General features: G+C 36.5%; 6 protein-coding genes across 6 annotated transcripts; 3 read left to right on the forward strand and 3 right to left on the reverse strand.

Moving 5' to 3' along the window:
* Positions 1–596: 596 nt before the first annotated feature.
* NUM1 (Num1p) lies at positions 597–8,279 on the forward strand (the record flags this gene model as incomplete). The annotated part of the gene is made up of 1 exon (XM_003955959.1): positions 597–8,279. The coding sequence occupies one exon, from the start codon at positions 597–599 to the stop codon at positions 8,277–8,279; it is 7,683 nt and encodes a 2,560-aa protein (XP_003956008.1).
* A 144-nt stretch (positions 8,280–8,423) lies between these two features.
* Positions 8,424–9,320, reverse strand: CTH1 (putative mRNA-binding protein CTH1; the record flags this gene model as incomplete). The annotated part of the gene is made up of 1 exon (XM_003955960.1): positions 8,424–9,320. The coding sequence occupies one exon, from the start codon at positions 9,318–9,320 to the stop codon at positions 8,424–8,426; it is 897 nt and encodes a 298-aa protein (XP_003956009.1).
* A 780-nt stretch (positions 9,321–10,100) lies between these two features.
* GIR2 (Gir2p) lies at positions 10,101–10,895 on the forward strand (the record flags this gene model as incomplete). The annotated part of the gene is made up of 1 exon (XM_003955961.1): positions 10,101–10,895. One exon carries the CDS (start codon positions 10,101–10,103, stop codon positions 10,893–10,895), a length of 795 nt encoding a protein of 264 aa, XP_003956010.1.
* Positions 10,896–10,992: 97 nt separating this feature from the next.
* On the reverse strand, positions 10,993–12,141 carry ENT5 (Ent5p; the record flags this gene model as incomplete). The annotated part of the gene is made up of 1 exon (XM_003955962.1): positions 10,993–12,141. The coding sequence occupies one exon, from the start codon at positions 12,139–12,141 to the stop codon at positions 10,993–10,995; it is 1,149 nt and encodes a 382-aa protein (XP_003956011.1).
* Positions 12,142–12,436: 295 nt separating this feature from the next.
* CPR1 (peptidylprolyl isomerase CPR1) lies at positions 12,437–12,925 on the reverse strand (the record flags this gene model as incomplete). The annotated part of the gene is made up of 1 exon (XM_003955963.1): positions 12,437–12,925. One exon carries the CDS (start codon positions 12,923–12,925, stop codon positions 12,437–12,439), a length of 489 nt encoding a protein of 162 aa, XP_003956012.1.
* Positions 12,926–13,670: 745 nt separating this feature from the next.
* Positions 13,671–14,084, forward strand: RPA14 (DNA-directed RNA polymerase I subunit RPA14; the record flags this gene model as incomplete). Its single annotated transcript, XM_003955964.1, has 1 exon — positions 13,671–14,084. The coding sequence occupies one exon, from the start codon at positions 13,671–13,673 to the stop codon at positions 14,082–14,084; it is 414 nt and encodes a 137-aa protein (XP_003956013.1).
* Positions 14,085–14,180: the final 96 nt, after the last annotated feature.

Here is a 14,180-nt window from a genome sequence, read left to right on the forward strand (position 1 = left end):
ATTATACGATATCCTACTTCACGATATACGTTACTATATATTATTTCGATACTTCTCATGGATAGGAAGTTGTTCCTAATATATATATATCCATCACTTTACTTATAGGCGGAAAAGCGCAATTTCGGACTAATTGGAAATGGCCCTGAGATGCTTTCTTCCAATGAAAGACAAGTTTATAAAGCAGGCGGACAGCATCAATCAAATAGGGTAGGACTGGGAACTGAAAACTGTTTACTGAATCGATTGAAATGTGGGTTTCCATATATCAAACCCATTAAGGTGGATAGACTCTAAATTGGTGGTACACCCAGTCACCACAGTGAAATTGTGTTTCTCTCGCTATACATTTCGAGATCTAATATTTATAAACAAAAAAGCTTACTACATATTAAATCTCGAAACACGAGAGGGAGCAAACTTTTAGTTAAGAAGGTCCGAACCTGTATCTACCAAATTTAATCCGGGCTGCAGCCAGTATTTGGCCAATTGACCACAGCTACCCAATTTATTGCACAAATAATCGCTTTATAAACGAGATTACTAAGGTTTTCTCAATCGAATAACGACCCACATTCATATATCATCTTCGCCAGATGTCCCAAAATAATAATAGTACCAAGGGAGATTCTCCAACCGAAATAAATCTGATAAAAGAGTTAGAAAATATTCATAGGGAATTAGTAGAGCAATCAAAACTGAATCTAACGTCTTCAGAAGGTACTAACACGTTTTCGGCTATTTTGAACAATGACGATAATTCAATCATGTCAAGAACGAATGACAATACTATAAGTTACGAACCAAGTAACGATGAAAACAATGATACCCTTATAAGATTGAGTGAGAATCTACTGTTTGAATCAAGAAAATTGAAAAATCTAAATGATGAAAACTTAAACAAGATAAATAAGCTCACCAATGAAATACAATTGCTGAATGAACGCAATAATTTGCTGATAAATAAAAATGATAGATTAAACGATCAGAATTGGGAGATCGAGAATACAAACAAAGAAAATATCCAGGAATTGAAGTCCTTAAAATTGAAGTTATCTTCAGTTGAATCAAACCAGTCAAAACAACTGAGTTTACTTCAAGAAGTACAGAATGAATTGCGAACGGCTAAGCTCGAGAAAACTAAAATGGAAGATGAATTCAAAGCATATAAATTAGAAAAAAATGATGAATTAAACGACTTGCAAAATCATGTATTCGAATTAAATGACGAAAATGATAGCTTAAACTCAAAACTGAAATTATCTGAAATTCCTACTTTACAGTCATTGAAAGATAAGGCTGCAACATTTGATAGTGTTATTATTCTGGAAAAGGACTATAAAGAACTACTTGATAAGTTGACTGAACCCAATGTTGAATATCTCACGGAAAAAAGCTCCATATTGAATATGAAAATTATTCACAATAATGAGTATAGTGAATTATTGGACAAAATTGAGAAACCTTCATTAAAGTTTTTACAGGAGAAAGCTACTGCATTAAATGCAATTGTTTTGCCGAGGGAGAAATTCACACAGCTTAATAACCCAACTTTAGATGAGCTGAAAGAAAGGGCATCAAATTTTAATTATATGTTAGTCAGCTCTTCTGAGCAAGAGAAACTTTTAAAATCTATTGAAGATCCACCTTTAGAATATTTGACAAACAAAGCCTCTGCAAAAAATAAGGCAGTTATTTCCAGTGACGAGTATGCTAAGCTCACAGAAACACTGGATTCACCATCACTGAAGTTTTTAAGAGACAAAGCAAGTCAAATAAATCAAACATTGGTTCCCTACAATGATTACACTACTTTACTTGAAAAAGTTTCCCAACCCACTTTTGAGTACCTATCAGAGAAGATTTCTAACTTTGACAAAACCATATTGTCAAATGAGGAGTACCATTCCCTGGTGGAGAGAGCTGAAAACCCATCAATATCGCACCTGAAGGTAAAAGCATCCAAATTGGGGCAAACTATAGTGTCCTCAGAAGAATATGCCTCACTAGTAAAGATCAATAATAATCCCCCTATTGAATATCTACAAGATAAGGCTACTACTTTTAATAGTGTATTAATTTCAGATTCAGACTACACCCAATGGAAATCGACTTTTGAGAGTCCCTCATTTGAATTTCTTAAAGAGAAATCAGCAAATTTGAACAATATTCTAATTTCTCTCAACGAGTACCAAAAACTGGTGAACAAATTAGAGAAACCACCTCTACAATACCTAACAGAGAAGATAGCATCTTTACAAAAGACGATTGTATCAAATGACGATTATCGTAATATGAAACGTAACCTAGAGGATCCTTCCATAGAGTTTCTGAGAGAAAAAGCTGTGAAATTAAACTTTGACATGATACCCACAAGTGAACACCAACAACTGCTTCAAAATGTTACTAAACCCTCTAAAGAATATTTAAGCGAAAAGGCTCATATTTTAGGTATGAAGGTTGTTCCAGAAGATGAATACAACAATTTGAAAAATGAAATCACTCAACCCTCGTTAGAATTTCTAAGCGAAAAAGCTAATGCTTTGAATAAAGTGTTAGTATCAGTAGATGACTATAATACGCTTAAATCTATGACAGAACAACCTACCTTTGAGTTCTTGAAAGAAAAAGCGTCTACATTCAACCGACTTCTCATTCCATCAGATGCTTATAGGGAACTGCTTCAAAAAGTAACATCACCTTCCCTTGATTTCATCAAGGCCAAGGCTGAAAGTCTTGATTGCACTCTTATTACCACCACTGCCTACAAAGAATTGAAGAAGACTTCAGAAATGCCCACTCCAGAGATTTTAAGAGAACGCGCTTCCAAATATGGTCAAGAATTAGTTGATTCTACAAAATATGCAGAACTATTGAATATCTCTGAGCATCCAACACTAGAATATTTGAATGATAAAATTTCCACTTTTGGTAAAACAACAATCGCAATTGATGAATATCACATATTAGTTTCCAATACTGAAGCCCCATCCATAAACTATTTACAGGAGAAAGCTAGTGAATTAGGCTACAAACTTTCTTCTTTAGGCGAATATGACGAGTTAGTAGAGACAGTGTCACATCCAAAGCTGGAATTCTTAGTAGAGAAACTGAAAGCCTTCCAGAAAAAGATTTTATCTTACACAGAATATGAAGAATTGGTGGATAAGATCGACAATCCAACGGAAGAATATTTATCAGAAAAATTAGCAATTCTACAACAAACTGTCTTGTCAGATAAAGATTATGAAAACCTGCTAAATCAAATTGAAAATCCAACATTGCAATACCTGCACAATAAAGCGAATAAATTTGAGAGCCTTATATTAACAAAGAATGATTTCTCTGAATTGAAAAGACTCACAGAAGAGCCAACTCTTGAATTTTTAAAAGAAAAGGCAATTAAACTAGATCAAACGCTTCTTTCAAAATCCGAGTACCAGGCTTTATTGGAACAGACTTCTCAACCAGATCTTAATTATTTGACTGAGAAGCTCAGTAATTTTAATAGAATTGCCCTATCAAATGATGAATACAATGAATTGACTAGTATCGTAACAAATCCAGATGTGACGTTCCTAAAAGAAAAAGCGAACGATAAAAATTACGAATTGGTAACACAGAGTGAATATTTCAAACTTATCCAATTAACAACTAGCCCAGATATATCATTTTTGAAACTTAAGGCCAAGGAGCTTAATAGAATTCTTCTTTCTAACGAAAGCTATGTTAAGTTAACGGAACAAATTGAGGCTCCACCCCTGGGGTTTATCAAGGAAAAGGCTGCAAAGATGGACTACGATGTGGTCGAACGCAAAGAATACGCCGCTTTGAAGAAGGTCTCTGAAGAACCATCCCTGGAATTTATCAAGGAAAAGGCTGCAGCGATGGACTACGATGTGGTCGAACGCAAAGAATACGCTGCTTTGAAGAAGATCTCTGAAGAACCACCCCTGGAGTTTATTAAGGAAAAGGCTTTAATTTTTGAAAAAATACTTATCTCTTCCTCTCAGCTTGACAAATTGCATGCTGATATCGAAAAGCCGACTTTGGAGTACATATGTGAAAAGGCTAGTTTGCTGGATCATAAAGTTCTTCCATCAAATCGCTACCAACATTTAGTTGACATTTCAGAAACACCAGACTTAGACTTCTTGACTGAAAAAGCTTTGTTACTAAATCAGAAAGTACTTTCTTCTGAAGACTATGAACAATTATCGAATAGTTACCAGAGCCCTACTCTTGATTATTTGCAGTGCAAGGCATCCGAACTTGGCCATCGATTAATACCAAGCAAAGAATATTGTACATTAATTCAGACAAATGAAAACCCAACTGCAGCTTTCTTAGCAGCAAAGGCCGAAACTATTAATAGGGTAGTTCTACAAAGAGAGGAATATGATAAATTAACTAGTATAGTCGAACATCCTGATTTAGAATACCTTACTGAAAAGTCTCAGGCCCTTCATTATCATATTATTCCATCAGTAGAGCACGAGCAACTGCTGGAGAAGTCAGAAAATCCTTCCATGGAATTTTTGACAGAAATGGCAAAGCTAAAAGAATGTCATATTATAAGTAACGATACATATAATAGTTTGCTCAAACCGGAAGATGTGGGAATGGAACTGAGAAAAGAAGGGAACATAATTGTACCTGAGAAAGAGTACCAAAAGCTACAAATGGCACAGGAGGCACCTTCTAAAGAGTACATAACGTCAAAGGCTGCATTATTTGATCTAGCTGTGTTAGATCAAGCGGAATACGCTGAATTAAAAAACAGACCACATGACAAGGAATCCATATTATCTTCAGCCAGGATCCTAGGGTTTGAACCAGTTTCAAAATCTGAATTGAATGCATTGAAGAGTTCGAATGTTTTGGTGGCTGAACTGCCTGCAATCAAGGACAGATTATCGTCACTAGGTTATGTCCCTGTTACAAATAAAGAACTTGAAGAGTTAAAACTCCCTCATCTAGAAGAATGTTGCGAGGATGACATTTTACAGGAATGTGAAAAACGCCACTTACAGGTAATCCCTGATTTAGAATATGAAAGGCTATTGAAGGATGCTGAACCAAGAACTCTGTCCAAGAAAGAGTTGATATCTTTGGCTGAGACATTTGAACTCTCTGTACTACCAAGTTTTAGGTATGAAGAGCTTTTGAACTCTGAAATCAATCTCTCTACAGGGGTTGTTGAAGAATTCTGTAACAAAAATGGAAAGCGTTTAATCGACCAAAATGAATACGAAGAATTCAAAAATCTAACTGATAGTCCTTCGGAAGAGGTTCTCTTAAAACTTACTTCACCTCTGAAGAAGATTCTTCTTGATAAAAAAACCTATGAGGATATGCAGCATCGTTTGCAATTCCCAGAGGAAAGTTATTTACGTGAGAAGGCGATTACAAAAGATATGATCTTAGTGCACTCATCAGAATATGCAAGACAACAAGATCAATTGAAAAATCCAAACCTCGAATCTTTGTCAGGCAAAGCAGAAGCAATAGACAAAGTTCTAATTGATAAAGATAAACTCAACGAGGTCCAAAATATATTAGCCTCGCCTGAAGTTTTTATTGAGGAGAAAGCAAGACTCCTAGGGAAAATGCTCATAGATGAAAATGAGTTAACAAGTTATCACAATCAAATTTTGACTCCGACACTTAGCTACCTAGAGAAAAATGCACTTTCAATAAATAAAATGCTGATTGACAGGGATGAATACGAAAGTTTGAAGACAAACTCCGACTCTTTCGACGAAGGGTCTCTTGCGGAACAGGCCAAGAAACGTGGTATGATTTTACTTTCAAAATTGGAACTTTCAAAGAGAGACGATTCGATGGCCAACCCATCAATAGATTACTTGAAGGAAATTCTGGAGGACTCACCATATGTTATCGTTGAAAAGGGGAAATATAATGCATTACCCGCCGACATGCAACCTGCGTCTAAATCAGTGGAACAGTTGGAAGAGGCTGTTGAAGAAGTTACCCCAATTGTGACAAACGCTGAAGGCGACATTTTATTAGAGCCAAAAGAGGTACATGAAACCACGCTCTCAAAAATAATGGGCACTGAAGTGGAAATAAACGGCTTTCCACCGATCCAAACGAATAGCCAAAGCCCTCTCAAAAATCTTGAACGTACAACGACTAATAGTACAATGTATTTTGATGCCATATCGACGGCAAGGTCGGAGCTACTTTCAATCTCAGATTCAGATCATTTTGTAAATAATGATAACGTATCTCACACCTCTACTATTGGCGGAGATGTTGATGCAAACGTGACTCTTCATATCGGTATGGACCTCTTGAAAAACAATGCCGAAAGCTTAGGATATCACCTTGTTCCAATTGCTGATCCTGACAGCACCGCCATTTTGCAAGATTCAGATTGGGAAGGTCGCGAGAATGGTGTAGATGAAGCAGCATTGAGAATGCAAGCCAGTAAAATTGGAATGGATCTGATACCAACTTTCGAGCTGAATGATCTACAAAACAAAGTAATTAATAAGGAAACAATTATTTTAAATGCTCCGAAGTTTGATTTGACCGTTTTAGAGAAGCATGATTTAGAAAACTTGAAAACTGAAGCCATCTTATCTAAAGAAAAAGCTAAAGAATGGCCAATTGAAAATGGAACAACATCATCTGATGACTTGAACTCGAAAGCGTCCAAGGAATCTGCTTTACTAGAAAAGGCTAACTCTGCAGAAGTAGAGAATGGTGATCGTCTCAGTCCTGCAAATGGTGACGTAATGTTTGTGGCGAAGAGTTCCCAATCAAGATCAGTAGTTTCACAAAAGACAGATTTTAGTGCAGACATGACTGCGATGCCTTCGAGCAACTATCAAGAACCGGACCAGATCGTCCCTAACCCTAATATTGAAGTTTCGTTCAAGGATTTAACTTATGAAGAAATCAATAAAAAAATTGAGGGCTCAGGATATATTGTATTTCCCAAGGAAAAGTATGACAAGTTGTTTTCTTCCAACGGTAAGCCACACCTAGTCGTGGCTCAAGAGCCTCTTTCAACTAATATCAATGGGGAAACAGGTTCTGAAACCACGCCAGCATTATCTGAGTCCATACTGGTAAAGGATGACTCTCAAGAGATCTCAGAACTTTCAAGAGTGAAGCCAACAGGGGGCTTGAATATTCCACACTCCGATACTGTAGATCCAACTTTAGAAGATATGAGACACAGTTATAACGAAATAGGCGAAACTAAATCAAAGCCTAAAGAGTACGAATTAATATGTGTTCCAGAGGAATCACACATATCTGGAACAAATGCGTCTAAGACAGCTGTGGCGCCTTCTGCTCATTTCAACGAATTATTAGGGAATACAATACCATCTTTGACCGATATAAGTGACTATGATTTAAAAATGGAGCTAACAAGACGTGGGCTACTCCCAGATTTTATTGCGGAACACAGAACTCAACAGTCGCACGGAATGACTACTGATCTGAGTTATGTCGGTAATACGATATCTTCTATGCATAGCAGTCCAAGGAAGTCGATATTACGCCCTTACAAGCCTTCTTTTACTTCAAACGAATCTCCAATCAAGAGAAGTCTGGCAGAAGCTGCGGCCACAACGGCGTATATGGAATACAACAACGATACTTCACCAAGAAAAGGTCATAAATCTGTAAATCAGAGATTAGGAGCCAGAACTCAATCTGTCGATGGTATATTTAGTATTGCAACGATGGCATCATTAAGTGAACCACAAAGTATCATACCAGCTATAACACAAACTGTTATTGGGGAATATTTGTTCAAATACTACGGAACGGGACGTCGCCATGAAAGATACTTCTGGATTCATCCATATACATTGACACTCTATTGGTCAAAGTCCAATCCGATATTGAGTAATCCTTCACATTCTAAGACAAAAGGTATGGCAATTCTTTCAGTTGACAGCGTTGATGATAATAATCCTTATCCAGTAAGCGCGGGATTATATCATAAATCTATTATCGTCAAGGGCGAAGACAGGATTGTCAAATTTACATGTGGTAGTAGACAAAGACATAATATATGGTTCAATTCTTTGAGATATTTGATACAAAGAAATCTGAATGGTATTGACATGGCTGAGGTTAATGTATCTACAGAAGGGAATGATGTGAATGCTGTTGATAAAATCTTCCCATTACCGGGTGAGAATTTACGTAGTACTAATATCAGGTTGAACAGTGGATCAAGAAGGTCTCAGACAATCAGAAAATCCCCTTCTTTGAACTTTCTCAGAAGGTAATGTTGACATTAATACAAAATGATTTATTGGAACTGCATTAATAGAATAAATAGATAAATTAATAAATAAATAATAAATAAATAATAAATAATAAATATTTGAATTGTCGAGGAGACGAAAACAAAGTAAATGACTGAATATAAATTACCAGGTAATCCTCTGTAATTCTTTTATACTTGGATGCAAATTTTTGAATTTTTGAGGTTGTTGTGACGATTCCGTTGGTTCTTTCACTAAGCCAGCTTTAACGTAGATGCGAATATCTCTATTATCACCATGTTTGAAACAACACCTTTTACCGTAAGGGCAGTAACCTAATTTTTGCCAATTGATACAAGGTCTAGTTCTAAAATTGTTGGATCTTTGTTTAAATTTGAGTTCTGTTAAACCATGGGCAAATTGACATTTATTTCCGTACTTACAGAAACCCTTTGTTGTGAAAGATTCACACAGTTCTGTCTTAAAAAGAGTCTTATTGATAGTATTTTGTGGTTTCATTAATTTTTCCGATGCAGAATGTACATTAAGTGTGTTTTGTTGTTCACTTGGTTCTGATAATGATAATCTTTGCAAATTTTCTGTGGTTAACGGCAGTAGTGAATCTGAAGGAGTGAAAGCATTATTTATTTCAACTTCGAGAAAACTTGTTTTGTTGTTTAGAATATTTTTCTCAGATTGTGGTAGAAAAGTTTGATAGTTTGGCTGATTACAGAATGATTGGTTTGGAGAAGGAGCGCTTGATAAATCACTTCCAGAATAATTATCATTAGTGCCAACATCTACATTAATGCCTTCATTTAAAAGATTCTTCATGTAATATTCTTCAATTTCCCTTATTTTAGCAGAATAATCGACGTCATGATCCGAGAAAATGGAAGAGGAACCATTAGTGGAGGGTGCCATTCTTTCAACAGTGGCAGGTTTTAATAAATGTTGTTGGTAGTATTGAGTGGCCATGTTGTTGTTGTTGTTGTTGTTGTTGTTGTGTGTGTTATTTAGCATGTTCTGATAAATATACGAAATATTTGATCTTGGAGACATGATAAATGCAGAGAATAATGCAAACTTGTATGGTCTTTATATATATATATGGGTATACAATAGAAAGAAGTACTATTGTGCACCCCGGGTGTAAAAAACAGTCGAAGAAGAAATGAATAAATGAGTTAAAATCAAGCTAAATTAAAGAACCAGGTGTTGTTTAATTAACCCACAGCAAAGCATTATCAAATCGTGAAATAACTTTGCTAAGAAATTGCGATGAGCAATTGGCACCCAAATTTTTTCTAGGCTTCTCTGAAAGTCGTTCTTTTTCTCGGAACTCTCTTGGCACCCGAATTTTGCCATAAAACGGCCGAATTTATAGTGAGAGAGAGCGACCCACTGGGTTGCCAGGCAACAGAATCCGAAAAACACAGCTGTGGTGGCTGGATGTATATGGTGTTAATTGGCTTAGATGCTCTTTAATGGTGACGAATTCATGGTGAAGGTACTTTGAAGGAATAAGGCGGAGTAAGCATCTGAGAAAAGAGTCCCCGGGTTGTTCACGGTGGTGGTATTGGGTAGTCAGGGCTTGTAAAGTCAATATTTCAGGGCTAAAACAGCATGATCACGTTTTGGTCGGTATTTCGGTCAGGAGAAGTTAGGGTTCATGTGGTCGGATTTTGTCATTTTTTCTTTCTTTTTTTTTTTACTTTCGCTGGGAAATTCTTTCAGTTGGCAATTCGTAATGGATTGTTAGCAGTAGAAAATGGAAAGGACTGTGATGAATGGCTAGTGATCTATTCTATCTGAGTGACTACAATAACTCGTGTGCTCTCAATGGATTATAAAGAGGAACAAACACAGGAGATAGAGGTGCTCGAGTCTATCTATCCAGATGAATTAGAGATTTTGAATGCAAATTATCCAAATATCCAATTCAAAATTGATTTAAATCTTGAATTGAATGAAATTTCTCCTTCTCTAACAAAACAACATTCATTAGAAATAACTTTCACACTGCCAGAAACCTATCCAGATGAACCCCCTCTAATTTCTATCGATTCATTCGAGGAATCCCTTGTCGATGAATCAAGTGATGAGGAAGATGAAGACGATGATGGAATTGAATTTGATGACCATGGTAATAAGATACTGAAAAATAATGTGAATTTACCAGATGCAATATCTTTTAATGAGTATATTCCTGATCTGGAAACAAAATTATTGAATGCCATCGATGAAGATATGTTATTAGGTATGCAAATGTGTTTCACCGTAATTTCAAATGCAAAGGAATTTTCAGAAACGTGGTTCAGTGAACGTTTACAGCATTTGGAAAAATTACATGAGCTAGAAGTGGAAAGACGTGAGAAGGAAGAACAGGCAAAATTCAATGGTACAAAAGTTACCAAGGAATCATATTTGAAATGGAGAGAAAATTTTAGAATTGAATTGAAATTAGATGTAAGAGACGAAGCTAGGAGACTAAAGGCACATAATGGTAAATTAACGGGTAAACAAATGTTTGAACAAGGTGTTGATGGAACATTGGAAGAAAATGATACAGAAATTATCGATGATGAAGCAGATTTAGATCAAATCACCACCGACTTGAAAGAAACTGCCATATAGCCTACATTTCGACTTTCTTTTGCATTTGTACAGTAATTTCAAGAAGAGAATTGTACATATATCTATATAGATGAAACAAAATAGTGATAAACTCTGATCATATTAGGGACTTTGAATTATTAAATAGATCAGCAAAGACATCTTTATCTTTATTTGTTGTTGTTGTTGTAGTGGTAGTAGTACCGATAATACTGGATGTCTTTGTGCTTTGGTTGCCGAAATCTAATAAATCGTCTAATGCAGTATTGTTAGCTTGTTGGGTGGTGGAAACTGGATTTGGTGAAGAATCGCTTTGGAAATCTCCAAATTCGTCATCATCTTCATCATTGTTATCAATTTTGGATTGTGATGGTTCATTAAAATCCAAATCAATGAGATCAGGTATAGAAGCTTCTTGATCTTCATGCTTTTGTTGTTTCTTTCTTTCCAATTCACTATTTTTGATTCTTTCTCTTAATACTTCCCTTCTTTGCCTTCTTTGTTCTTCTAATGCATTATGTCTACGGCTATTCCCATTTTCGGAAGCATATGAATTGGAAGACCCCATTTCGTAATTACTGAACTCATCATCATCATCATCATCATCATCATCATCGTCATCAACAACCACGGCATTATTATTTGTGTAAGTGTTCATATTATTATACGTTTCATGTTGCTGTCGAATTTTAATTGAGTTTTTCTTATTTGCCAATCTTTCTTGTTTCAAAAAACGTGAATCATCTAACATTTGAAGAATTTTTTCACCTTTCTTTCTGATGCTACGTTCATGAACTTCCATCTTACCATCATTTGAAAATTTAATCTTGAAATTCAATACTTCTCTTGTTAAAATATGCTTATGAGTCAGTAGACAACTTTTGATTTGATTTAATTCGTCACCATCATTGACATTCAATAATAGATATTCAATGACAGTAAGACATTTGAGTACGACTCTCCACTCTGAGCCATAATTAACGTATTCCTTACGTGCCTTTTCGTAAAGATTCTTTGGTTTGGTAGCAATATGATCTATCAATCTCTTTAAGATATATTCTGTAACTAGATACATGGGTACTTGGAATCTGTTTCTCATTACTTTTTCCAGATGTTTGGTAGTTGGACCCCATGCGTCAGTATTAGTTGCTCTTCTAACGTCAATTTGATACGGTTCATATTGTACAATGACATTCTGAGCGAATCTTGCGGCGTTACGTATATCGTGGATACCCAAGTTCTGTATTTTCTTTGAGAGTGAATCCATTAGATTGTTTTAATGGGGTTATTCTTTGATTTGCACTGCCTATGGATATGGTCAATGGAAATGTTATACACCTGTATATAATTCTTATAGGGAAGAACAACGAGAAAAGAAAAGAAGAACAAAAAAAAAAAAAACAGTAAAACGCCGGGTAATAACGAGAAGTTTAAAGGTGGCAATTGAATAGCAATTAAATATAAGTTAATAAGGGAAAGAATTGATATTATTATAGTAGTATTTCAAATTCTGACTTGTTGTTTATAAAGGATAAGTTATATAAAGAAGGGGATCAGATTGATTATAATTCACCAGACTTGGCAACGACGATTCTTGCTCTGGTGGCACCGGAACCAGAACCTAAGGATTCGACCTTCTTGACAACATCGTAACCGTCGACAACTTCACCGAAGACGACATGCTTACCGTCTAACCATGGACATGGGACAGTGGTGATGAAGAATTGAGAACCGTTGGTGTTTGGACCGGCGTTAGCCATGGATAATAAACCTGGTCTTTCGTGCTTCTTTTGGAAGTTTTCATCTGGGAATTTACCACCGTAGATAGACTTACCACCGGTACCGTTACCAGCAGTGAAATCACCACCTTGTAACATGAAGTCTGGGATGACTCTGTGGAATGGAGAACCGGCGTAACCGAAACCCTTTTCACCTGTACATAAGGCTCTGAAATTTTCGGCAGTCTTTGGGACTACGTCGTTGTATAATTGGAAAGTAATACGGCCAAGAGCTTGACCATCAGCTTCGACATCAAAGAAAACCTTAGACATTGTTAATTATTTGTAATTGAGTATGTAGAACAGAAAAAGAGAGAGAGAGATAGAGAGTAAGAATGAATTGAGGAAAGAAGAAGGGAATTAATTTAATTGAATTATTTTTTTCCTTGTAATTAGTTTACTTAAATAGTTCACTTGTTCCTCTCTAGGGGATTTTTCAGTTTTTTTCACTGGTTTTTTTTTTTCATTGCGTTGATCTTCTTTCTGCGAGAGAAAGTGGCGGAGGGGAAGATTCTCGTGGAAGTCGAGAGAATTAGAGAGGTGGTGGCGACGGCAGCCGGGTAGCGGCGAGTGGAGGGGCCAAAAGGGGAACAGGGAATAAAATAAGCGATTTCCTCCTGATTTGGAGAGGTTTGCTGATTACGTAGGAGGTGGGCACACCCGCGATAGCAGCAGCAGTGTGTGTATGGCAGTGTGTCGTGCAGTGGGACTATCCTCCCACTTGACGGACCGAATTGGGGACTTGCAAAATTCGTTTACATCCCATCGGTATCAGCACCACTACGTTGTTCCTCGAAGAACAGTCTCAATCCAGCTGATATCCGTATACTGGTGGGCTGCGGTGTTGGATAATGCAGATGCTGTCGATGTGAAATCTGAGGGTAACCCTCATGCCATTTTCTTCGCACAGCGCAAATTTTGCATGAAAAAATGAAAAATTTCAATTGGGAGAGATGAGCTCTGATGATTAAAACCAACGATTAAGATAAGTACAACAACACAACTCCAAGCTGCCAAGATGATGAAAGGTAGTAGAAGACCAGGAAACGTATACGCCACTCCTCTAAACACCCCAATCACTATACACAAGTCTCAAAGACCACAACATGTCTCTAAGGATGAAGTTCTCAATTTCTTAGAAACTTTCATCACCGAAAAGGAATCAATCTTGAATAATCAATCAAATTTTGATGACGTTACCGGAAACACAAGCAGTACAGCGGGCACAATCATCAATATAGACACTACGCTTACTAGTTCCTTGTCTCAGTTGAAAAGACTACAGAGAGATTTCAAAGGTTTACCACCGGCAACTTTCGAATCACCTTCACCTAGCACTACTACACCTGTCACTGTCACTGTCACTGAAACTGGTGACTCCATCACTAAAAGTGCCACAGGTGGCACCAAAATGAAATTTTCAGACGAATAATCTGATTCTTCTTATATACCTTATACATAGCATTACAATACAGTCCCAAACTCACCAGTTACTGTACAATAATATAAATCACCGTTACTACTATTA

This window comes from Kazachstania africana, chromosome 2 (assembly GCF_000304475.1).
Source record: "Kazachstania africana CBS 2517 chromosome 2, complete genome".
NCBI lineage: Eukaryota > Fungi > Ascomycota > Saccharomycetes > Saccharomycetales > Saccharomycetaceae > Kazachstania > Kazachstania africana.